The 27,579-nt window shown below is 40.6% G+C and overlaps 1 protein-coding gene across 1 annotated transcript; it reads right to left on the minus strand.

Moving 5' to 3' along the window:
- GYPC (glycophorin C (Gerbich blood group)) lies at positions 1–27,526 on the minus strand. Its single transcript, XM_066553689.1, has 3 exons — positions 27,434–27,526; positions 2,450–2,500; positions 1–197 (listed from the first exon to the last, which is right to left on the minus strand). The coding sequence occupies exons 1-3, from the start codon at positions 27,465–27,467 to the stop codon at positions 1–3; spliced, it is 282 nt and encodes a 93-aa protein (XP_066409786.1). The 5' UTR covers positions 27,468–27,526.
- Positions 27,527–27,579: the final 53 nt, after the last annotated feature.

Raw genomic sequence — 27,579 nt, forward strand, 5'->3', positions numbered from 1 at the left:
TCAGATGAAATATTCCTTCTTGCTCTCATCCACTGCTTCCTGGAGAGCGGGGTCGTTTTTCAGAGCGGCGTCAGCGCTCTCGGCGAACTCGGTTCCCTTGGCCTCGTTGGTGTGGTAGGTGCCCTTGTGCCTGTACATGTAGCGCACCATCACCACCAGCAGGCAAATGAGGACGAATACCACGGCAGCAATCACACCTAGGGGAAAGAAACCACTTAAATCTATCACCAGTGGTAAACTATGAGAAGTGTTGCACAGCAAGACATCATGACCTGAGTTGCTGGGTAGGGAAAAGCCCATGTGTCATAAGGGTTTGTATGTTGCAGTGGCCAGAGTCAGAACATGCTGCAAAAACAAGATGGGATGTAGATACTGTACGAATACTGAAAAAATTCTCACTAGCTTTCTTTTAAATCAATGGCTTGATTTGATTGAACATATTGGAGCTAAAAGTTCATTTCAAAATGAGGAGAAATAAAAGAACATAAAGGAAAACCAATAGGTTTCCTTCATCCTTCTGGTAACATAAACCCGGGGTGGGGGGTGCTGCAGACAACCCAACACTGCCTTCTCAAGTGTTCTCAATTTCAGGAAATGTTCAGGGCACTGAGGATTTCATAGGGGACATTTAACAAATAGCAGGAGCTGTGTGACTGGAACTGCCCTGTATTTGCAAGCTGCCATTTCATTCTGTGCTCTAATTAAGAAAGTTTGATTGTAATGAATGTGAAAGTGACACCTGGTAGAAGGAAGAGGTTCTGGGTAGATCTTTCTTGTCTCCTGAACTAATTTCCAGCTATGTGTTGACTGGACAAAAATTTCTATAGATGACCTCAATGTGCATAGGACTAAATGGTGAATGGAAACACTCCTAGTGAAAAAAAGTAAATTCGTGATCCTTTTCATTGTGAAAGGTAGAAGTCCATAAAAGAGACAAGTTCATGACAAGTCCATTCTTAAAAGACCTACAAACTCTATCCCTTTCCTCCCAGATCAAATTATTGACTTAAAAATTCTGACAAAATTAAGTATTTTGAAGTTTATTCAACTTGTGTGAACTTTTAATTTTTTTAACATGATTTTTTAAAAAAAATTTTTAACATGATTTTTTGCATGTATCCAGGATGTGCTTATAAACGTTTTTACTATGATTCTGTATGAGTACATGATACTGAGCTGATTCTATATTCATATGAATCCAGGAATAAGCCAAATATTAAAGAAATACACAATAAAAAGAACTTGAACAGAACATTCCTAGGGCTTCCTCTGCTGTCAGTGTGTGTGGGGTCATTTTTTATAGAAGTGAATTTTATGTTTTGTCATAAGAATTCCTCCCTGGAAATGCATACTACTTTGCAGAGACAAGGAGGGGAAGGTGGAGAGTACCTCTTTTCTGCTTCTTATATTCATGACAAGTGGCAAGAGTGGGTATCTCCAAAGCTTTAGGTTTATCAGCATCAGTAAACTGAGTGTGGATACCCTACTGGCATAAAACCATAGGAACAGACAGAATATTAACAGGGTAAATAAAGATTGTAACTCTGTCTTTAAAGATATAGTCTATATAATGCCTTAACATTATCCCCCAGATTTCATGGTGCTTGGTTCTGGAAGGTAAAGTTACTGCTAGCAGAAATGAAATCGCTTATACAAAGAACTTCAAGTTGAAAATAATATCATGGTTGCACCATAGGCTTCATCAATTTTTAGGACCTCAGTGGTATCCCTTGACACAAGAGGCTCTAACAGGCTTTAGATGTAGCACAATATTAATAAGCCTAGGGGACTAAGTACAAATCAATTTACCTGCTACTTGTTCATAGAAAGCTGAAATTAAAGTTACAGGAGATGGGACCTGAGGGAAATATAGCAGAACCTCACCAATTTGCACTAATGATTGGTATAGCCCCTTGTGAATGACTGAAATTAGTGTGTTAGCATGGAAATGAACAAACACAATAAAAATAAAAAGACAGGTTCACTCCGTGAATGTAGCTTTGCTCATTTATTCTGACAACTGTATTTAGTTTAAATGCATGAGAGAGCTTTAATGGAACACCAGGAAATAGAGTGGTGAATTCTGCAACAATAAAGGGTCAGCTGGTATAAGCTAACATCGCTCATATCAAAGGTGCTGCACCAGTTCTGTGGGACAAGCTTGATCCAGTGAATACGGAGGGAAATCAGAGACTGACTTTTCTGCTGGACTGCTTGGTATTTTGTCCGAAAATGGGGAATGGATGGGGGTGATGCTGCTCAGTATATGGTTTGTGCTCATTATCTCATCTTGTTATCTTGCCAACAGCCCCTCTGGGAGCAGATTTCCCACTGGCCTAATTAACTCTAATTGTGCCGCTCCTGTTGTCTTGTCAGGGAAGCAGGGGTTTTGCAAAATGCAAGAAATCAACAAACCTGCTGTTTTAATTCTTATGGTGCTGCTACTCACCTCCAATAACAGCCACATCTGCTCCAGCTGTGGGGCTCTCCACTTCTCCATCTATAAATAGAACATAAAAAAATTAATCATGAAAAAGAAATTGGAGGAGCAGTGACTGTACCGGCAGTTTTGTATTATTTTAACCTGTGAAACGTGGAACTTAATCAATATCTCTTGTTAGCAAAAGACATTTATGAAAATTCACATTAGAGTTAGCCTTACTGTAACAGTTTTCTGCCATCACAGTACTGGAAAAGAAATAGCTAGCACATTATGCAAACTATCATGGCCCCCAGGGAAACACCTACTGTGTATTATGAGCACTTACCTGTAACATCCTCCAGTGAATGCTTAAATTAAGAGCATTTAGGTACTGTGATTATTCTCAGAAAGGTAGTTTTGGGAAAAAAAGGGTTGATGTCTATTTATTTTCCCATTTATGGCTCTTCAGAGCATGGTCTGGATCTTGATTTGGTGCAAATTAATCTATGTGTATTGATTTCAATTAGTATTTATTTATCTGTAATGTCCTGTTTTTAATGTTTGCATTTGTTTTCTTTTCAGCTCACATTTGAAATCATGGCAAGCCTCTCATGTGTGTGGTATAAAACACAGTCCCAACACAGAGTAAGTCTGAATTCAGTGCTGATAAATCAAATAACATAATTGCATTATAACTTATTAGAAATTTTATTTGAAAATTCCCTTTGGTAAATGCAGTACATAGAAACTTTCTCTGGAAAAGGTGAAAATGTAACTCCAAATCCTTCTCTAAAGTGACACTATAGTTGATACCTGGGTTGCTTTTTGCTGTATAGTTGATACCTGGGTTGCTTTTTGTATCTGTATATATGATTCAAGGACAAAACACTATCAGCAGAACTCTCCTTGCTCATTCCAGTCTCTAACATCAGCTAGCAACAAACTGAGAAGATCTGAGATTCAAAGCATCCACCTCTTCTCAAACATGGAAGGTGCTTTTTTTTTTAGAAAGTAAGAGCGCTTTTCTCTCCCCTAGAGATCCTTCCCACATTTTCTTCCATCTATATACTGATGGAAAGATTGAGCACATCTTCTGTAATTTAAAAACTCTTATTATGTCTATGTCTATTCAAAATCCACGTGCTCAGAAAAGATTAATTGCCTCAAGGTCAAAATGCTCTGTATTTCTTCACACACCAAATACATGCTGAATGCCAAAAAAGCAGGCTCCTCTGCAGCAATCAAACACTTGAAGGTGTGAATTCCAAAGTGCTTCCCAAGCCACACAGCTTGCTGCCAAACATTAATTCCAGATCAAATTATTATCCCCTTAATTAAAAAAAGGTTTATGAGTAACTCTCTGCTCATACCTGGCATTCTTAGGTGCCTCTCAGATTCAGATAACAAGCAGGTGCCTTATCTCTAGGACTTACCATCACAGTGCTTTTTGATAATGGATTACAGTATCATCACTTTGCAGAAAAGTCTTCATTTCCATCTTTCTAAGTTTGCAACAGAATGCAGGACTCATCTTGAGCTATGGTACAGCTGGCACTAATTTGCTAATCTGGCAGTGCTGTGACCTCCAGCTGACACCCTGATGTGGCTTCTCTTACCACAGCTCCCATTTTACTGCAAGAAAAGAACGAGACTGACTACTCCTTTGTGTGTGTCTCCTTTTGGCCACAGAACAGGTTTGCTGTCCTCCCAGACTGACTTTTGCTGCATCAGTTGGAGTGCCAGAACATTGCAGCTACCACCAATGACCAGACAGTCAAGGTCTGCTCCCCAGATCAGTTCTGGAGCAACGGTGATGTAGAGCACAGAGACACCCTTAATCCCTGTTTCACTGTCTCTGAAATTTCACTTTGCCCAAAAATAGCTATGTGATTTATGGCAGTATTACAGTATTGCTAGGCAGGTGTGAAAGTACTGGCGTTGTTTGAGGTTCAAGCAGTGTCGTCCTTCCTGAAATATGGCTGAGGAGCACGCAAGGCATGTGTGATGGAATGGGACCATCTTCCCTGAGCAGGAGTTAAACAGTGGCTGCTGTCCAGAAGGGAAGCTGTGCTTGCCCAGGAACCTCAGCAAGGCCTCTCTAAACTCACTCTGTGTGAGAAATACAGTGCATTACTGCACTACTGAGGACTGTGTCTTCACTTTCTGAGGCAAAAAAGACATCCAGCTTCCTGAAGGAACCTTTAGCTCAGCAATGGCTTTGGCCTTCTTGTACCTTCTTTATTCTGCTCTTCTTCACATGTAGAGTCCTCAGAGGTCTGTGTTTCAATAGCTGCTGTTGCACCTGTTTTGACTGTTTCCCTTTGTTTCAAGGACATCTTTTGTGTTACGTGTTGCTATATTGTCATAGCAAAACTTCCTCTCCCTCTTATATTGGCCCTTGTCCAGCTACAATCTGGTTCTGAAAGTGCTTGAACATTTTTGTTATTTACTGCCACTGGTTACCATGACACACAGAAATCAAAAGATTGTGGGGAAACATGTTTTTCATAAAATTTCTGGCCATCAGAATGAGTTGACCAAATCAAGAATAGAACACACAAATCAAATTGTCTGTTGCTGGAAAGTATGTTTCTAAAAGCCAGAATGATAAGAAAGAAATGCTTTTGTGTCATGACCTGACATTCATCAAATTCCAGTTTTGCTCATAAACTTACAGATAAGAAATTTTTGCAATAGAATGACAATTGCTACCTGTCTCATTCTCATCAATCACATCCTGCTGAGAAGGTAGCAGCTTGTGAAACTCCCAGAAATATTCCTGACTTAAATACTGCAGGCAGATCTCTGGCTTTGTTCTTCACAGGTGGCACACCAGTGCAACTGACTTGTATGTTAACATAGCCAGTGGTGACTTATTCCTGCTAATTTGTTGGTAAATTTGTTAAACTACCTCTTTCAGGTGCAATTTCCAATAAAACTTGATTTTTATGGATTTTAGTAGTTCTCCCCCTCCCCTTTGTTTTAATCTATCCCCCTTCCATTTTGGCTAAGGAACACTTGTTTGAAGTGGGCAGGTCCAGCAGTGAAAACCTTTGCTTGAGGTTCAGCACTCTCCTGTTCTCATGATGCACTTTTCTGACAGTTATAATGATTTCTTTTGTTCTATAAATTGCAAATCTGAACCACTAAAAGCCATAAATCACTTCCTGCCCCAAAATTCTGACACTAGCTTTAAAGCAATTATTTTTTTAACATATACACTTGCTTTATATCTGAGCTTCATTCAAGTAGATCTTTCCAGTTCTTCTTTACAATGCGTTTAAAATGCCAAGGACTAAATGTGCTTTGTGGACAGAAAGTAAAGTTTTGGCATGATTTTGTGACACCAGAGAACAGGTCTTTAAGGAAAACACAAAGTATAATGGCAGTCCTTATCAGCGAGCAAGACTTCTACTTTAGAAGCCTAACCATGTTAAGACATTCCAACTGACAAGCTGTTCAACTTATATGGTGGTGGGAAAGGGCATATTCATCCCCCAAGTACTTTCTCCCATTCAGCATAGAAAGCTCAGAGTTTAGATTTTTTTTCTCCTTGCAGGAAACAATACTTTTAAGTGATTCTGTGGCTACTATCAGTGACACATGGAATAAACTTGTAGAAAGCTTCAAGCTTTCTAATTTTCAGGCATCATTTCTGCCGGCTAAATTTCCAGAAAAAAATCCAGTATTTTTACTCTTAGTGGTTCTGCATTCAGGATCTTAGTCAACAATTTAAGCACCTACATGTTTGATTGCTATGGATTTACACATGGGAAAAGCATGAAAGGAAAACCATACCTGCAAGGGGATCCCCATTTGGCACATTTGACAGGAATGCATGGGAATGACCCTACAGGATAGATCTAATCTACTGGTGTGAACTGCCAAATCACTACTGTGCAATCCACAAGGACAATTTGATGATGTCACTGTAGACCTTACCCCAGACTTCTCAAGGCCTCTCCAATTTCCTAAAATAAAGTTCCAGACTGAAGCTGGCAGTGTTGAGAAGAGAATGAAAAGCCCAAGATTACAACCCACATTGTCATGGTTCCCATGCATGATGGGTGATCCTGCATTTGGGAGTTTGTCAGGCTAAGTGAATATACAGATATCTGTGTGTGATAAGCAGCTCTGACAACAGAGGTTTCAAAGCCACTTGACAGCAGTCAGGCAGCACTGCTCCTGCTCCTGTCTTTCAGGATCTTCCTACCCACATGCTTGTGCTTTTGATTCTTAACAACCCCAGCATCTCTTATCACCATGCTCCATTGCTGACTGCTAGGTTACAATCTCAGACAAAGCCTTGGCTGCTAAATTACACTCAAGTAGGTCTTTAAGTGCTTTCTTGTGCAACCCGTTCTCTCTCTCGATGTTCCTGTTCATTGCCTGAGAAGTGGTTGAAATTCATTCAATCCATGTGAATGATGGGTTGAAATCCTTAAGGCAGTCATTTCCTTCTCAGGGCTTTCCTAGGCATGCAGACTAGGAAACACACAGGAAGATTTCAACTTGAATCAGCTCACCTGATCAGTTTATGAAAATCTGCTGCTAATGGGACTTCCCAGGTGAGGAACAACCCACCCTTACCTCAGTGTATCCAGGGATACCACCCCAAATACTGGCTGAGTTGTTGCAGGCAGTGCTGTGTAAGCAGTCTCTGTAGGCTGAAATGTGTCTTTAGAATTTGGCTATTAAGTGTTTAATTGTTTTGTCTTAAACATTCCTACTATCTATTCATGCATATCCAGTAAACAAGGGAGATGTTCAAATTGAATGATAGTTCATGAATCCAGTTTATGGTTCAGGCCAGATAGAGATGGAATTCAGAGGAGGGTTTTAACTCAGTACTGATTGTTCTTTGCTTCTTCCATACATTTGAAAAATAACTTTGGTTACAGTAACAAGACAAATGAAATGCAGTTTACTCAGTAATATAGAATCTACTACATTTTTCTCTATTTTTTGGCTTGTATCAATTGATCTAGCACAACATACCATACTAATCCTGCCTTATTTTTAAAAAGCTTAATTTTAAAAGAGGACTGCCTTTTTATGTAAAGAATTTAGGTGAGGTTCTAATTGTCTCCACTCAAGATGATACTAAGGTATTTGACTGGGTTCAGTAAAACAAACTTCTGAAAGCACTGAGGAGTATATGGAGTCCACCAGGCAGCTTTTGCAGTTGTTAAAAACCTTTCCTGTAACTACTGCAATTTAATTTTTTAAAATATTCTTTATATAAAAATGTATTTATCATAACTGTTCCTTTCCAAGGGGCTCTTTTTGTTCTTTGTATGCTCTTCTGCAGTCATGGTTCCTCTTGACTGGAAAAGCAAGTCCTAATGTGTCCCTGTTTTCTCCACTGACGCGGGACTTTTCTTATCACACACTTAGTATAGAAAAACTAATGAAGTCTTAACACCTCCATTGTTTATGCAACTATGGTATGTCCTCCTTGCCCTTTGGTTTATATTTGTGCCTTCCCAACACACTGCATTCATGAGAAAATCATTAATCTATTAACCTCAGCACACCAATTTAATTTACAAGCTATAGTTAGAACTGGTTCACTGCAGCTGCGTCTGTAAAAATGAGTCGAACCAACTTCTGAAAACTTCATGTTAGAAATATGTTAATTGCTCAAGCTGCTCTCTGGCCCGTTACAATATCAGATGCATCACACTGAGGCCATTCTGAGTGAAAAAAAAGTCATTACCTATTTTAATATTTGCCAGTAAGTGTGCTGTGCCCTGCCAGAGCTGGCATCTCTTGTCCCTAAGGGTCATCAGCCTGAACCCATCAGTTTGACATATTCAGCTGAAAAAGTCATCACCATCTCCCATTAGACTATGAAACACATTAAGGCTGCTCTTTCAAAATTAAGGAACAGTTTCTCATCTGTCAATCTGGAAAAGAGACAGAATAATTTGGCTGCCATTTGTATACCAAATTATTATAAGGAAAATAATGGTGTCATGTAACAACAACAATCACATGATCTTTTGGACAAGTAAATGGATTATGTTGAAAATGAAAGTTACATCATGCAGATTAAAAATACCTATGAAATTAAGGGTTATTTTTGTACTGGGTCCAATTCTCTTGTTATCCCAGCTAAAAAGCACTTTGTCATTAATTCTAAGCAGACAGTTTCATTCAAATAAAGGTCTGTTCAAGATTTTTGACACTTTATAACATAGAAAGGATAAAAATCAATGATCAAATTAGTTTAATTAGATTGTCACATGATTTTAATCTCATTTGATTCTAGTATACAGCGTTAGCAAAATAGTTTTTCACCATTCTAGAATGTTATGGAGTAAATAAGAGAAAATCTGTTTTACAATGTTTGTGGAAATAGTGGTTTAATTTACACACAGTTTCTCCTTAGGTGAAGCTGAATTGCCATTGGGTCTTGAGAAAAGCAGAGATGGAGAGATACACTAAAAGTCATCTTGTCAAAAAATAATCATATGATATCCCTTAATGATAAGAGGGAAAAGGAGAAAATATTAATGAAATTTGGGAAACTATTTTAGGTTAAAAATAATAAGGATATTTTAAAAGGAAGATATTCTATATTTTGAAATTAAAAAAAAAACCACATACCAAATTTAAAAAGAGGAAATAATTGTTTTAAAGGAGTATATAAACTAAAAAAGCATACAGATTTTTTTAAACTAACTTTTTCATTTATCCCCCAAAAGAACTGAAAAAGAACTGACAGTGCCCTCAAATTCCCCTTTCAGTTTGAACCATGTACTGGATTCTTTTTTTTTTTTTTTTTTTTAGTTTGAAGTTACTGGAGACTTTAACTTCATTGCTCAGGAGACTTTAACTTCATTGCTGAACCCTGAGAATTGCCACCAATTCTGATGGCAATTAAGTCCATCTGGCAAGTGTATTTAAATGGTCAACACCCCCTTACAAGTACTATAATGTTGCAGTGAGCAGTGTTTGCTGTGCTCCTAAGGGAAAGCTGCTCAATGTCTGAAGACCAAATGTTGCCTTCTTATCATACAAAGCTTCATGAAGTGTGAGAACCTGGAGGAAAGTCCAATCTATTGAAAAAATGCTGCATGTGGCTATCTGGAAGTTGTGTCCTGTTTTGTCTGTTTCATATGTATAGTTACATCACTGCGAAACTTCCTTACTCTTCCATGGAAATAAGTTGATGTAACCAGGCCATCATTTACATTTTTCCTCTATAGCTGTCACAGCCAGCTCATATACAACATCTTCCTGGAGAAGATAAATTGACCTGGAATTGTTTCATTGAGAAAGGAGTGACAAATGGAGTATGAATCAATCTCTCACATACAGTCCATGATTAGGACATTTTCCTGCCTTTGCCTCTCCTCCTCCGACCTTTTCCCTCTTCATCAGAGCAGAGTACTCCTTTTGAAGGCTTTATAATTGAGAAGGTTTTGAAAGAAACACTAAATATCCAGTGAATCTGATGATTCTTGCTAATTTCTGCCTGACTTTCCTCCAAAGTCAACAATTTTAAGTTCTATTCATTTTTGTTGAACCAAAATGGGAACAAACTAGCCATTTGCTCCTTCACTGAGGTCAAAGCTGAAAAGACAGGAGTTGCTGGCTTAACTGGTTAATCATTGCAAACTTGCAGATGACCATAGGTAATCCAAGCAGCTGACCTCAGACATAATGAAAGCCCATCTCATGACCTGCAGCTGATATTTATCTTATAAATCTCAAGAAACAGTTAATGAAAACAGCATACCCCACTGATCTAAACTTTTCATGTTAAAAACATAAGCATAAAAATTTGAGTCAGAACCTTTTAATGAACAGTCAGAGGCTAAGAGATCTTGGATAGGTGATTATTCCTTCCCAGTCCCTTGTGTAAGTGGTTACATGAAACAGTAAGACAACTTAACTGCTAAACTGCTTGTAATTATTTACCAAGACAAGCTTTTAATTTGTACCTCACAGGTCTAGCAGCCTCAGACCAGACTTTCAAGCTTTTTGATTGTTTCTTAAGAGGATAAGGTGATCTCTGTTTCTTAATGTTGTTGTGCTTGATTTTATGACCGAAATAACTTCTAAAGATTAGGTTTTGGTTTACATTTGAAACATACCCTCTTTTATGGACATGGCACTAAGCATTTATGGATTTGGCACGAAGACAAACATTAGTTAAAATTAGTCCCCTTAACTAAGACAGTCAGAACTACTTGCTAGAATTTGAAACATTTTCATCAAACACATTCAATAGCATTTTTGCACTGATTTTCTCTGTTCCTGCTATCTGCCTGACTGTCCTTTTATCCTTCACAAATTTTGACTCCATTATTCAACTCCAACTGTTTTTAAAGGAAAAGCAGGCAAAGATAAGGACTGCTTCAATTTTCATGAAAACTGTAGACTGGAGAGAAAAGGAGACCAGAGTAGCCCAGCACTAAAGGAAAGGCAGTGAGGACTCAGCATTTTTAAGCTCTGTTTAGCAGCAGTCAGTAGTGCAGTAACCTCGAGCTTTCCAGCCATCAGGGACACGGATCCAGAGACCCTGCAGCTGCCCCTCCCCATGGGGAGCTGCTGAGGGAGGGAGCCTCTATATACTGGGGGTGGGATTTAGGGGGCATAGATCCAAAAGCAAGAGTGTTCCACTGACTCTGTTGCTGGCAGAAAACTGATTTTAATAAACACAGACATGCTGAGATAGAAACATGGCCACTATTCTACTGAGGCTGATAAATGCCTATTTCTCATTGAGATGCAAAAGCTTGACCTTGTGCTTAAACTAGAACTGATATGATCAAACTACACATAATGTCACCTAGAAACCACCTAGAAACTAGTGAAAGCCTGATAAGTAATATTGTAAGAGTTCAAAGAATGTAGCAACAGGCTCCTATCCTTAAAAAAGTATAATAATTTTCCCAACATGGGCAGGTTTCTTCATTTATGCTCATTCCCACTGTCAATATTTTGTAGCAAAGCAGTCCAACAGGTGATAATTCTTGGAAATGGGAATTCTCTGTGCTCTGTCCCCTGGCTTATTTGATATGAATTGTATTCAGCTCCATCCAGCTCATACACCAGTGCTTGCCTAAGGCTGTCTACTGTGCATTGCAAGTGGAAATGTCAGGTTGTTTAGCATATGTTCTTCAGGGACACAGAGATCTTTCCTGGAGCACAGATGAGATTAATATTATTAATGGAGATATCTGTAGTGGAAACAATCTTCCAAATGCTTTGAATATTGAGCATATTAAACAAAGAAAATAAAACATATTGAAACACCTTAGAAACTTGCAAGGCAAATAGTAGCTCAGGGCAACAATATTTCTTATTTCCCAAGGTTTCTTCAATGAATATGGAGATTTCTTCTGCGTATTTGCTCTAAAGACAAAGGCCACATTATTATCTGAAAAGCATTTACGTATCAGTGCAGCTGTCTGAACAGAGTTGAGGAATTTTAGCAAAACTTCTTTACGATCTATCATTCATCTGAGCTATTCTAGACAAATTGTGCAATAATTGTTGGGGAAAAAAGGAAAAAGGATCATTTGTGCATTATTTTTGGACAACTGTCTGGAATTATTTGGAAAATAGCATATTGAACACATTAACAGAGCTAAGCATGAAAAGACCTGCACTGAAGCCATGTACTGAATGTTGTTCAGCACAGATTTACGTTGTGAAGTTCATTAACAGTTTATTGCTAATGTCAAGGACCATGTAGGTGGGAGGCTAATAACCAGCCTGACGAGATGTTTGATGCTGGAAAGGAGTCTGTGTGAGCTCAGCTGTCTCCACAGGTGCTACAGGAGGATCCTGATAGGCAGCTGGTCGAGATGATAGCTGTGTGTCTCTTCAACTGGAGCTATTCCGTCCTGTTCTGTTCTGACATGCCTTCTTCCAAGAAGATCTATTCAGCCTCCACACAGTGTGGTGAATCCAGGAGAATGGTGTGGGAATTTCCTTCCCATCAACCAATAAGCAAACTTAGAATAGCTTAAAGAAGCCTAGATTTCTAGAGTCTATAATTAGGGAAAACATTATTCTTAACACCTCTTAACCATCCCTCTCCAAAGCTTGTGCTGAGGGCTTAACCTTGCTATGAGGTAGTGAGACCCATTTTTTGTTGCAGAGCTTTCAACATGCCCCGGTCAGAAGGGCCTGATATCTCCTGTAGGTGCTTAAATGGGGTCTTACCCTCTGTGTTTTCCTGTTAAGTTGGAGTCATGTTTATGGAAGGAAACTAATCATGCCAAAACTTGATGCTGCTACATTCTTAAGTAGAAAAGAACTTAATTTAGTTTAATCCCCCAATAAGGAGTCCTTTTTACTGTTCACTTGAATGGCTTTCTGTAGACAGTGTTGACTTTCATGCAACATGGAAAATTACATTAATTTCCAAGGCTCTTGTTTCTCTTTCAAATCTGGTTGAGACTGGTCAGTGGACCCAAAAGTTCCTGATGAGAACTGGCAGATGGATGAGCAGATGATTAGGCACACAGATAGACAGCAGGAACACATAAGACTCATCTCATTAGGAAACTGGGCTGAAAACAGAAGTAGCAGTGGGTACTTGGATAATATTCATATTCTGGTCACCAATTTAAAAAATGCCATGTTTTTGAAACCATTTCAAAGCTCGTAGATGACATCCTTAGTCGTTTAAACAGCAAAGGGAAAAACAAAGGAACATTGCTGAGACTTTTTTCCAGCTCCTTTTTTTTGGTCAGAATGCTACATTTTTTTATAGTTTGGATTGCATTTTAAGCCTTTAAAGCCAAATTCAGCTTGGACAGCCCTAGAAATTTCAATAGAGGATTAATGTGTGTCATTAAGCAAAGAAATATGGTCTAGTAGTTTTCAATAGCAACAAATGCTTGCTATGGTATTTCTCTGATCAACATAATTTTCACTTACTGTAAAGCCTTTGGGCTGCTCCAAGTGTATGAAATATCCATGGAGGAAAGCTGACAGTGAATTGTGATTTGAGCTGGCCACTACATTCCTGCAGCAAAGGGCATTCTTGTTCCTAAACATTTTCCTTCCAAGCAGAAAACCAGCTCATCAAAAGGAAAGCCTCTTCCCCCATTTAATATTGATTTATTTATTCATCTTTACTCTTTACTTAGAAGGCTATTTACTTATTGGCAAATTGATTCAAGTCAATCTGTAGTCTGACTGTCATTAACAGGGAGAGGTTTGCTAGGTGCAGACAGAGAGGGCAAAAAGCAGGAATGCTCTTTTGAGTGGTTGAAGTACATCATAAATCTACCTGCAGGGAAAACAAGTTCCCCAGAAGAAAAGCATAAAGACAAAAGCAGCTGGTTAAAGCTGGAGACTTCTTTTCTAGAGTGCTCTGAGCAGAGCAGAGAACTCTGGACATTCAGAGTCCAGTGACTCCTTTGAGCTACAGGAGCTCTAGAAGGCCATGGAAAGAGTTGGGCTTGGTATTTCCTATGTAAGATTATATTGGAATGCACTAAAAAGTCAGGCCCCTCTCTCAGCTGTCAGATGGGGACCCTAGAGCAGCAGAGCTGTCACCCTGTGCCATCCTCCCTTCAGAGGTGCTGCTCCTCCACAGCTGCATCAGCAGCCGTGGGGCTTTGTGGCCAAGCAGCAGCAGCACTCACTGCTGGCCCTGCTGGCTCAAAGCAGGGCACTTTCCCAACACACCAAGCGAAACACCCAAGGTGGGATTTGCAAGAGCTCTCGCTGCTAAACTGCTTCTGCTTCCTTTGAAATCCGTTCTCTCACACATTCCACCTGCTCAGTTGGGCTGGTGGTGGAAGTTTTGAAAACTCCATTTTATGAGTGTGAGAAACATGATAGAATCAAGCCAGAAACATAATATATAGCCTCTGTACACCTTCTCTGCTTTCCAACTTCCTAGTTTAATTCACCAATTGATGCTGCCTAACAGGTTGCAGAAGTCTGCCTTCTCAAGCAGTCATGAGACAGCCTGAAAATTTCTCAAAGCTCTTCTATTTACCACTGCCTCCAGAGAAGTATGCTTTGGAACAGTCTCATAAGGTCAAGTTATCCCACTGAAACACCTATTACTATAAAGAGAATGAAAAGAAAAAAATAAAGAAAAATGAACAAGCCAACAGCAGCCGCACAGCCCTGGAAAATATGAAGTCATAAGTAGAGTTCAGCCAGAGCAGACTCCCATTAAATTTTGTTTAAGAGCCAAGTTCCACCCTGAGATATGTGTGAGCTGCAGTTTATTTCAGGGGGAGCTGTGCTGTACTTCATGCCATGGCAGGGCTTGGACACAAGTATGTATCTGTTACAAGAGAGGAGAAAAGCCCACTTCCTTTTTGCATTTTTTTGTTCTGTCTGCATAGATCAAATGGAAAACTTAAAGGAGTGGATAAAACAGGCCTCAGGCCCCAGCTTCACAGGGCCTCTCTGTCAATTTTAATTCCTTCTTCCACAAGACCTGAATGTCTGCCTTTCTAACTCCACCCAGCTCCTTTCAAGGGATGTGGCAGTCTTTCCCTCTTCTCCTGCTTTGCCCACGAGTGTTAAACACACAAGCTGCATGGAGCTCCAAGGACTGTCCTTGTAGCTTCTTTGCTCTTGAGAGTCCCCTTAGGAGACAGCCAGCAGGAAGTGCTCCCTAGGAGATGCACATGCTTTATAAAGAAGGGTCATACACAGCAGTCTGCCTTTAACTCTTTAAGACCTCACACTGGATATTTTTGCCTGAGAAGGAGGAGGCCTGATTAATGAGGAGGGGAGAAGGGGTGCAGAGATATTCCCTACCCTGGCTGCATTCCAAGACAGGGACTAGGCTTACCAGCACCTCTGTGCCGTGCAGGGTTGCACAGCTGGCTTCAGACAAAAGCCTTTATCATTACTGGGATGTGCAGCTGCTGCACAGATGGAGGGGACAAAATGATAAAGTCATGGTCACACAGCCCTGCAGGCACTGGAGTTGCCTGGAAGCACTGGACAGAGGAGCTCCCTGCTCCCTGCCACCAGCTGTGCATTCAAGTAATGCTGAGCTTCAAAGGTTGAATTCTTTCAACTCCAAGTTAAAAGATCTTGTTCAAGAAGAGCAGCAGACAAGGCTCAGTCCCGCCAAGCGCCAAGTCTGGATGTGAGCAGGAGGTTAAAAGTACTTCATATGAGAAACTCTGGTAAATGCAAAAGCTTTTATACCCCAAGGCACCCATTTAAACACTGAATTACTAATTCTGGCTCAAAACTTTCCCATTCCTCAGATCCCTTGATGGTTGGCCTGTGCTTTAACTCTCCATTAAGCATCTGCTACTGGCTCTAGTGGGTAAGACAGCCCATCAGCTCCATGCAGCACTTCCATGGGCAGAGATTAAAAAGATTTTAAGTCCTGGTTAGTCAAGAAAACCCAGCACTATCAGGATCAAACCCACATTGGCCATCACTTGTCATGGACTCTGCAGCAGGTGGGAAGAGGTGGCACTGTCCCTGGGAAAGGAAGTCTCTTTTCCTTCATGCTGGTGTAACCTGACAGCTGGTGAGGGCTAAGGGAGACACAGGCAGCTCTGCTAATGCTACAGCATCACTTCATTGTGCAATGGCAGTGAAACAAAGGACAGGGAAAATTGGTACCAAATCCCATTAGCTAGAAGATGGATTGGGAATATCCCAGCAAGGCTGGGGAATGGAAAAGACAGATGTGTGTGGCCCTGGGAGTCTGGAGAGACATATAATCCTCGGCCCAGCTGACATGTCATGGCTTTGTGCCTGTTAAGGGAAGGAGTTTGCATTTCTTGCTACATCTCCTCTCACCAAGGATATTTTCAGTGGAGAGGGGAGTGGGAGGAAATTATCCTCTAAGGGATATGGATGCTCATGTCCACAGACAGCAAGCTGGTGCCCTGAAGTGCCAAGTAGTGGAAAACAAAATCAATTGCAAAGCTGAACACCCACATTTATCTGTATTTCCCTGGCGAACTTCCCACGGCCACCCACAAGTCCTGGACCTTGCTCTGTGCTGCAGGCAGCAGGGCATGACTGGGGAGGGTTGGTGCCCAGCTTCTTCTCAGGTGTGAGCTGTGAGGGAAATCACTTGGCTAGAAAAGGGCATGTGCTACTTGTTCTGGTTTCCAAGTCTCTTTTTCTCATTCAGTGAGGAAAATCTACCTTTCTCTTCTGGAATAAATCACAGACACAATCTTCAATTACAGAATATGTGCTTTTCCCCCTCCCACATCTCCCCCCAATGACTGCTGCAGTTTCATATCTGGCAAAAATAGCCATCCAGACCTCCAAAGGGAGGAGCTTGTATTTCTCCCTCTGGCCATCTTCAGCAGCTGCCAGCTCTGCAAGGCCCTGGGGCTGCACCACGATTGAGGTGGGGGAAGATTCAGCCAGAGATTTGGTACTCAGGTCACTTAAAAACAGCACAGTGGGAGCAGCAGCATGGAAATTACACTGCTGTCTGTTCTGATGCTGGACTCTGGAGAAAACAAGACACAGGATATGCTTCCTGTCTGGGGAGGGCTTGTAGCAGCCTGGGAAAGAAGGCATGACCTTTTCCTTAAAGGAAATGCAATTTGTGGAGAGGGAGGAAAAGTCCAGGCTGCATTTTTTTCTTAGAAGCAGTGTCATGCAGCTGTACCTTATCTCACTTTCTCCCCTGTGTTCAAAGCTGATCTTTATTTATTAAACGATGCCACATTTTAAAGAGTTTCATACGTCTCTGCCAAGCCATTGTTGCTCCAGTCAGTCATGAACCTTCTGACACAAGTCAGAGGCTGTCACAATGAAAGGTTTCATTCATTGCAAGCAAAGGAAGCCAGAGGAGGTACCTTGAGAGCAGAAGGGCTCAGCTCATGCTCTGCTTCCAGCTCACAAATGGTTATGTCCCCAGGAAGCTGAGATTAAGCATCTCACACAGAACGTGGGAGGAGGAAGAAGAGTCTTTGTCTGAGATTCACAGATTTTAATGGATTCCAGAAGGGAAATCCTTTAACCAGGAGCAACAGCAAAGTTCAGAGAAATGTAAAAGCATTTATCTCGCCAGTTATGTTCCTTCCTGCCAAAAGCAGGAGGGGTGATTTACTCCTCCTTGGTACAAAGAATCCCTTATGGATCATTAATCCACAGGGGGAATGAGCTCAGGAGCTGCAGACATCTTTTCTTAATGTGCAAGAACCTTGAGTCAGCAGGAAGTTTTCTTTGGGAGCATACAGGATCAGTTTATCTTTATTTGCTCGCCACTACCCCCAGTCTTCAATAGTGTTTCCTACAAGAGCACTAGCTACCATTCATAAATCACTTTGCCTTCAATGAAATCTGTGGTGATAGTAGACAAGGCTGCTGTGAGCTAAACCAAGCAGAGTAGTATTAAAAAGTTTGGATCTGAAATCAGCAAATTCTGATACAAAGTCCAATAAAATCAATATGAGCAATCTCAAATTCCAGGGCACAAGTATCTCAACAACAGATTTCAGCACTGCAATGGCAGCTTGCAGGAAGTAAGGTATTCCCAAGAAATTCTGCAGAAACAGGAAGGACACAGAACTAGTTGTGTATTTGTTTACAGGCCAGGACATCAGGCGGTCTCAGGTGATGAAGTTTTCAACTTACAGCTAGAGCTGTACAGAAAACATGCACAAAAACTTATGGTAGGAAAGGGATTAGATCTGGTGGACACCACTTGTTAATATTTTCTCATTTCTTTAGGAGTAATGAAAAGAAAAATAGTCTCATTTTGTCTCACTTTGACTCTGTGAAAGCACCTGAAAATATTTATATAATGTCTCAGTTGCTAAGTGAGGAACATTATAGACTGTGTTTCTCTCTATATATTAACAATATGCAGACATTTACAATATGCCACTGTTCTGTGGTGGATGGCATTTTATATTTTTTACCTCAGCAAAAAAGAAGTGCAGCAGGGAATTACACTTCTGTATTCAAATCTCTCAAGAAGCACTCCATACTTAGATTTGCCATACTTAGATTTGTTCCACATAAGTCTGGTAAATACATGTCCTTGTTACTGGAAATAATACTTAAAAGATTTACAAGATCAGAAATGTGGCTGAAAGGGAAAACCCAAAGCTGGCTGGTGTCCTTGGGTTTTATGCTCTTGTGTGTGTCTGCATGTGCACACAGCATCCTTTATTTTGGCTCTTTGTCACACAGTTAGGCTTTGACAAATTGAAAAGTATTAAGATTAGAACAATCATGTTTACAGGTATTACCACCTGCTACTTCATTTCTTCCATGGTGCTTAAATGTTCAGGCATGTGGCTTTGAAACACGGTACTTTTAATGCACTTAAAAACCCTGCTGGATTTCTGCTCTCCTTGATCTCCACAGTCTAGAGACTATCTCAGAGAATACAAATAAATGTGTTTAGGGGAAAAATATTTTCAAGGAGAAACCCCTAAAATACTTCCAGCTTGATATATATTACCAGTTGATGTCATACCTAAGGTTGTTTTTTTGCATTTTATCTTCATGCTTCAGGTGGCTGAAATCTCTACCCAGAATCAGCAACTTGATGAGGTAACTTGAGAAGACAGATGTGGTCAGCACCACATGAGCACCGAAGTGCCAAATAATTATTTGGTGATTCTTGTTTAGAAAGGAGATGGAGGGAAAGATCATTCTGCCCTGAGAAATTTACAGACTGAACAAAGTAAAAAGAATACACTTTTGCAATGAAGAATATTGTATTTTGTGAAGAACAAATGGGAAGGATGTGAGTGGAAAGCTTGCTATTAATCATGAGTAGGAAGGAGACATTAATTGGAGAGCTGGAGACAGAGGAAAGACTCAGATAACCAACGGTATTAAAAAAACAGCTTATTTTGGGGGCTGTACAACACCAGCTTTTCCATCTCTCACCATGCCAATTCACCATGTGGTAATGGCTTGTATTTGTAGTAATTTCAAATTGTCCCCTGTACAGCAAGTACAAATCAGATCTGAGTTCTTGGGTCAGGATGTGGGATGGTTGACTTGGGAAGAGGTGTTGTGAGGAACCAGATCCATTCAGTTATAGAAAAGATAAGATATAAGGGTATTTTTCCCTTTTTAAAGGATGTTCGTGGGTCCAGTCACTACCTATTGCCTGAGTTGTAGGTATGATGAGTAGACAGCTCTTAGAGGGAGATGGTAAAGTGCCAAAGGCAATCAGCAAGGTGTCAAAAGAATTCATTTCTTCACATTAGGTGGAAACAGGCTTCATGAGAAGGACCTACCAAGCAGCCTTTGAATCATAGTATCATGGAATGGGTTGGGTTGGAAGGGGCCTTAAAGAGCATCTGTTTCTAACCACACCCCCATGGTCAGCTTCATCTTCCACTAGACCACATTGGTCAAAGTCCCAGCCAACCTGGCCCTCTTCTCCCCGACCTGGTGGTGATCTTCCTGGCTTTGGTGATGTTAGCAGAAGTTGTTCACTCTTCTTCATGACTGGAGCAGGGATAGGTTGAGTAGAAGGAAAAATGACAGTGTTCAGAGCACACTGAGTGGTTTTGCAAAAGAGTGAAAAACCCCTTTTTTCCCAAAGCAAAGGGGAAGCTGGGACTTGGTTCCCAGCTACAGATTTGTTTCCTGGTGTACACAATACATCATGCAGGGTTTTCTGTAGAGAGAGATTCAGCCTAATTTTGTGTATAGCCCCTCTTTCCATCAATTGCCATTAATAACTGGTAGCACAGTTTCTTTAAACCAAAAAAAAAAGGTCCCTATGAGTTCAGTATGGGGAAAACTGGATTTTTATGCAATAGAGTCCAAAAATCAAAGGCCATTGACGTAGTTATGGAAATTCAAGAGAGATAGACAATAATCATCTGTCCCAATCATAAAAAATGTAAAAAGCATGTCCTAGTTGTAAATAAAAATTGCTATGTGATGACAGGAAAGATCTGGAGACGGGAGGTGTTGTTTCATAGCAAGCTGTGAAGATGAGAGAGCAAAGAGAAATCAGCAGAGAAGAGGGAGAGCGGAAGAAAGGGCAACTCCCAAAGGAAACAAAGCCTCAGCCAGATGGTGACAGGGAAAGATCTATGTTTTCCTGACCTGTTCTTTTCTTCCTTCCCACTGGCAGGACTGTGGAGGGTCCTTGAGAGAAGGAGGGAAATAGCATTTAACAGCTGGGACCTGTGTGTCTCTCGTACGTTCAGAGAGGGCCATTTACTTGTGGGCTAAGAAAGGGACAGACAGGTAGGATTAGGAGGTGCAGAGGATATCTGAACTAGACAGCGTGAGAGAGCAGGTGTGAGAGAGGCCACAGATACATCAAGGATTTAAATTTCCTGCTTGCTTTGTTGGATGGGACTGGGAGTGTGCTCATTACACTGGCATGAACCATTGACAGAAGAGCAACCTCAGCTAGCTCATGAGTGCTCCTTTTAAAGTTTCAGGAAATGAAAGACTAGACTGTTTAATAATAAATTGGTAAACTTCTAGCCCTAATGCATGCTAAGAAAATCCTGAAAGTGGAATTCAACAATATATTCTAGAAAACAGAAATAAAATATAAATGCATGTAATTTTAAACATCAGAATTTTTGAAAATGTACAAAGTTTCCTGAACCCTTGGATGTCTACATTTTATGGTAACTCTTCACCATCCACTAGAAATATTTCTTCCCTCTACACATTCAGACAGATAACTCTTTAATCACTTGCGTTTAAGTGATTTGTGGTCTATCTCACCTAAGGATTATTTGGTTTATCTAAAGTCAGCCATGAAGACCTGATTTTTCATCCCTTCTTAAGTGACTGAGAGTTTTGAATCATCCAATTAGCAGACAAGCAGCATATTACTTTTGTCTTAGTAAGAACACTTTTCAAAGAAAATGAGATGAACCACAGAAAAGTTTGCCTACAAAAAAAGTCAAACTGGAATAACAATTCTTTAAAATCTCTTCCAGCATAAATTAATCTTCTCAGTTGTTTGGGGGGGGGTGTCACAGAATTATGTAATAGGATTGAATTGATTCTTGAATAAGTATTTTGTTTATTTTGTTTCCGAAGGAGGGTAGTTTTTTTAAAGAATAATTTTGGTATGAATATACTAATATGATCAGCATTTCTAGAAAACTGTCCTAAAGATGCAACTACCAAATTCTCCCAGCACAGATAAGCTAGAAGAGGAATATAAACCTGAACAAATAAAGCCATATAAGTAGTGGAAAGGATGGTGGGTATAAATGCGCGTCTTTGTAAATGTATGCATACAGATATAAAGTATATTGTATATACACACACTCTGTGTGTGTGTATAGATGTGTGAACAGAATTCAAAGTAGTTTTTTAGGTCTGGTGTTACTGAAAGAATCTCTGCTCACAACTATAAACACCTGCACATATGTAATGACGATGTCTGATTCTGTATGGCTACGAACTAGTCACACATGTCCTGTACGATGTGAACTGTTTCATAAAACTAGGTATTTTAAACATGTAGTCCCCAGTAAAATAGGCATTTATCACTCACAATAACGAAGAACTGTCTCAGGGTGTGTTCAAATGCCCCCCTGCAACTTACTGATAAAAAGCTTAACTCAGTTCCAGGGCTTATCTGGAGAAAAAAGAGGTAGAGACCCTCATGAAATAACTGAATTCTTTCTTCCCTCTTAAGATGAAAAAGAGAGGCAGAGGAAAGGAAAGAAAAAAATCACTTTAAAACTCTAATGCAGCAGAACGAGTTTAACCCATTGAGATTTTTAGTGAAGTTTTCTGCTTCATCAGGAAGAACCCTGTGGTGAAACATATGTCAGAAGAGAAGAAGATATGAGAAACTGGCATCCTTTGCATATGAGATGATTAATTAAGAGGAAAATCACTCAGCCAGCTGTCTCATTGGTGAAACTACACGTGCAAGGTACATCTGCAATAAGGGATCAGTTTAGCACAGGCAGTGCATTTGATTTTCATGCTAACATAGCAGAGATAGGAATCTGGTGTGAATTAGATTGTGCTGACTCTTCAAGAAACAGAGGAGTCCAGATCTTATTTCAGCATGAAATTATGAGCTGCATGTCTGTTGTTGTAGCATGGCAGAGTTGGTACTTGATGCAGTTACCAGTTACAAATAAATTATCCGGAGGAGAGAGGCTTTTCCTCCATTTGTGTTCATAAATTGTTGGCAAACAAGGCCTGATTTCTCCAAGTGACACTTTTCTCCAGTCTCCAAGTAGTTTTTCAGAATGCTTAGCAGCTGGTGAATTTTTCATCTACTCATTATTGGGGTAATGCTCTCAAATTCATCTAACTTTGAAAATTAAGGAAGTAAAACACAATTGTCTCCTGACTGAATACTTGCCCTAAGGTGTTTCTATATTTCCTAAGGTGTTTCTATATTCTTGTCACTGTGGCATCTGGGTTTTTCGTACATTTTCTATCACAACTTGTATGTGAAGCAAAAAATTGTAAACAAACTTCCTACTCATGTCAAATGCTGTTTTCAGAAGTTTTCTGATCTTTTTGTGTGAAGCAAGCAGGCCAGTTGCTAAATAACTTCTGAGCTATGTTTTTTTCCCTGAGCATGCATTACAGAATTAGGCAGTGGGAAGCAAAGAGCTGTTGCACCAGTGATTCTGCTGGAATCAAACCAACTCCTTCCCCCCCAGCTTTTCCCACCTAAAAGCTGCCTCACCAGCAGTGTCCATGGAGAGCAGTCATTTCTCTCCCACCTGTAATCTCTCTTCTTTACCAGCCTTTTGAAGAAGAGGTGACTGTACAGCACCTAGCACAATCAGATCCCTCTGTTGGCTTGAATTTCTCTACGCTATAGGAATACTGATCCCTCCCCAACAATAGAGGCAGGCACTGCACAGAGCACACACACAAACAGACTTTCATTAGACAATGCAGTTCTGAAAGCCTGTTTTACAAAAGACTTTGCTGATTGGACTCAGTCATTTGAACAGCTATGCATACAGGGTATATTACACAAGAGCCTAGAAAGAAAGGTGCAGCAGTAGCAGCAATGAGATGCAGACACTGCATAATTGTATAATATTAACAGGCTTAAGCACACAACTAGCCACAACCTGAATCTTTAAAATGTACTTTAACATCTACTGTGTATTTTTTCTTAAATTATGCCCAGCAATGCTGAAATTGTGTATTTTAAACAAGCAGACTCCTATTTGGGTCGACATCCTCCCTATTCTCTCCAGCTCAGCGGTTTGCCAACAGTTCTGCTGTTAATTACTGAAATTTTAGGTGCATTCTGCGCCTTTCAATTCCCAGACTTTCACAGAAATATGTCAGACAATGAGGGCATCAGGAGAGCCCTGGGGTATAAAGCCAAATTTTCCAATTCATATGCATAGTGGTGGGAAACAAACATACAAGCAGAGACATTCAATTTACATCAATGCTTGTAGGTTATGTTTTGAGATTTCTGTGCTAAAAATGAGAGGTTATTATAATCTGTAGGTTTCCTTGTGTATAAATGCTCACAGGTTTACCAGTGAAGACCAGATTTTATTAATCAAAAGCCCCTGTTTTTGTTTATCACTTACTGTCAGAGGCAAGCACTTCCGTTGATTAAGGGCAATGAAATCACATATATTGCCAAGGTGTGAATAACACAGTTTCAAACCTGAAGGGTTGATTCAAGGCTTTTCACAAGCCCTGTGTGAAAGGCAAGTGGTATTGCTCCAGGAACATACAAAATAACCAGTTTGCAGCCCCAAAATATATCTCATTATGAGCTGAAGATGTGGCAAGGCTGTTCCCAGAACCACGCTCCCCATTCTCAGCCAGAGTCTATCTGCCTTTATCTGAGGCCACCTTTGCAAGGTGGCCTCTCTGAAGGGACAGATACATACGTGACTCACTTTGCCAGCAGCTCTGACTGTCATTGGGGCAGGGGGAGAAGCTTGGGTTGATGGAGCCAAGACCTCCTGCTTGTAGAACAGAGGCAGCACCAGACTCTGCTCCCCTGAGCAGGGCAGTGCCTGCGTTACTGCTGGAGCACGGCTGGCAATGCAGAGGGAGTGCATACAGCTCAAGGAGGCTTTGATTCACTCTCTTCCTCACCCTCTTCCTCCCTCTGCAGCTGGGGCATGACCTGAGGACCAGCCTTGCTTCTTGGTTTCCTTTTGGGCCAATTCTTCTGCGTTGCACACATCACACTGCTTCCCTATCCCCCCAGGATGAGGACCTTATCTGTGGATGGGTGATGAGGAAGAAAAGCCTCCACAAACTGTTCTCCTTAACCACTAACTCCTTTGACAGCTGGCATTTGGAGTATAAAAGAGCCCAGATAAACATTCCCAGACTGCTGGGTACAGATGAAATCCTGTAAATTGCAGAACACCTTCTCCAAAGGGGTGAACACCTCTGACCCATAAAGATGTCTTTGCATGGATCACTGCCTGCCCAGGTTGAACCTTTGACTTGGTGACGTTTATTGTCCTAATCCTTCACCTCATCTGAGCTGTCCCACTGCCTCAAAATAGGGTCATTGCAGTCTAACAGGAAGAGGGCAAAAGCTGCCAGCTGAATTGAGACTGCCAAACCTGTGGAGTTCCTCAGGTTTCATAGTGAAGTCAGGCAGCTACTGATTGTACATGTGAGCAGGAAGCAAATGCATCACAGAGTTGCTGTCTCCCTCACTTCTGGTACAGAGGGCCCACTCAGATATCTGGGGGATATCTGAGCTGGGCATGGGAAGTGCCCAAGATGAGATGGTTGGGCATCCCCATATAGGGGCAGAAGACATTTACAGACTCCACAGAGTTGAATACTTAAAATCTGAAACAGTGTGTGCTCCCCCCTGGATTGACAGGATCATACTGCATTTATAGCATAAATAAAATTCCTTATCAGCCATGGGTAAACACAAGGAGATAAGCAAAGTACATGAGCAATTAGGAAACTTAACACTGTTCAGTTTACATCAGATGGCAGCTGCTCTGTGGTCTCACCTGCAGGTATTCAGCAAAGAATTCATATGTTCAGAATATGTATCAAAAAGTTTTTGATTATTATTTTATGCATTTTCACACCCATTTCAAAGATTTTCACTGTGGCTATGAAGCAAATTTGTTTTCCCAATTATTCTGCTTCTCTAGCAAACATCTGCTGTCCATGCTGCGCAGTGCCTGTCAATACACTGAACTTTCAATTGTTTCTTGTCTTGTTTCTTGCAAAATTAGCAGGAATTTTACTAGGAAATAAGATCCTTTTCCCAAAGACTTTTCCCCATAACTTCAACCATCATCAATGCACCAAACGTGCCTTATACAGAAATACGGTACTATCAGACTTCCCTTTAACTTTTGTTCCTAATCTATAAATTTTATCCATCTAATTAAAAAAACCCAACAAAACAAAACCAAAACACCCAACCAAAGACAATATATTATGACTATTTTTCAGCCAAAATACTCCTAGCTGGATTGCAAGCAATTTATTTTCATGGAGAGCTTCATATAATCTTAAAATAATTCAAGTTGAGGATTCCTGTCCACATTTTGGAAAAAAAAAAACCAAACAGGAGAACCTGATGCATCTGTCTTTTTTCATTATGAGCAGACAAAAGGCCCAAGGGGCACTAACTCCTCATCCGGCGTCCCCCCAGGGCCTTCTGTGGGGTCTGACAACCTGGGTCTGCCAGAGAGGTTGTCTGTAATGTATTCAGAACTGCAGAGCTGGTCCTGGATGTGTCACTTGGCCAAGCCTGTCACTAAATATACAACGTTGGGTCTGGACCCTTGCTGATATTTCACAATACACAAGAGAACCTCAGCGAGTCATGACAACCCTCCTGGACATGCTTGGAGAGCACCAATAGCAGTAATTTACACAAGCTGTGCCAAACCCAAGCTCTCAGAATGCTGAATTAGCCTGCCTGTATCTTTCCTGGCTGTAACAGAAAGCAAACTGCAATAGACAACAAGCTATAATATTCTAAACTGCAGAATGAAGGTAACATCTAATCTTTCTTGTTGGTTAGAATCTGCAAAAAGGACTAAAGGGTAAATAGAAATTGCCAGTTGGGATTCCAGAGATTCTGCTTGCTGTCTTTTCCACTGGATCAGCCCGCCTCATTCAAAGCTTGGGAAGCACTGTCAGTGTCTACAGCCATACAGAACAAATATCCTTACAGCAGTATCTGGATCAAACCCTGAATTGCAGTCTGCTCCCAGCAGTGCTGTCTGTACTTTCTGCCTTCATTAGTGATGCCATAGTACGATAAACAATTCTGCTATTGGCAGTTTATTTCTTTAAAATAAAACAAACTTTCTTGAATTAAAACAAGAAAGATCATACTAAAGCTATAAGAAAAAAAATATATTGCAGCACCAAAAACTCAAGAGTTTTTCACAGCTTATCAAATCATAATCCATCTCTTCCTGCACCTTTCTTTTTAAGACTGTCCCAAAATGAACACTACCATAGTGCAGCTGAGGATCTGTGCTCCCTTGACTGTTCGGGCCAAATTCTCTCTTTTAAAATTTATTGAAATATGCAGTGTTACACAAACACAGGACTTGCCCTCCTGTACCCTCTCTTGCTGAAAAACCAATTTGCTTGTCCTTAAGCCCGTGTTTCTAAATTTCCAGGAGCAGAAACACATTGTGGCTTTAAATATAGACTGGCAGTTTCTGGCTTGGGTCTCATGTTACACACAGACAGCTTGAGACTCCAAACGCAGGCTGGGCAGCACCATTACTATCTTAGAAAAGCGTCAGCACGCTTTCAAAATACTCTATAACTTCACTCCTGAAGGCAGGGGGAGGGAAAAACATTCAAATGAAACTTTTCTAAGTTGGGGTTTAGGCGGAAACGTTGCTAACTTTGCTTGGTCCTGTTCAGGAGCCAGAGTTTGCAGAGCCTGTTCCAGTCCTTCCCTCACACACGCGCACACACAAACACAAAGAATTAAGAAAGAAAACAGCTTCTTCCCAACTTTTTTTCCTTCAGGATTAGTCTTAGGCATTCCTTATTTTTTTCCCCCATACGAAATGCGTTAGACAATCTGTTCCTTAAGCGGCAGGCTGATAAATCCACTCTTATAGTAAGGGGGGGAGGGGGGGTAAGGGTACTCACGTGGTTGAGATGTCGCATTGTTTGGGGAACTCATAATTTACGCCTTTGAAAAATGCCTTATTTGTGTTGACAGCCTCTCTTCCCTGCTCAGAACTGACGGCGGGATTGAACAGAACAGCTGGAAGAACCCAGGAAAATGCTCCTCT

This window comes from Molothrus aeneus, chromosome 7, assembly GCF_037042795.1.
Source record: "Molothrus aeneus isolate 106 chromosome 7, BPBGC_Maene_1.0, whole genome shotgun sequence".
Lineage (NCBI taxonomy): Eukaryota > Metazoa > Chordata > Aves > Passeriformes > Icteridae > Molothrus > Molothrus aeneus.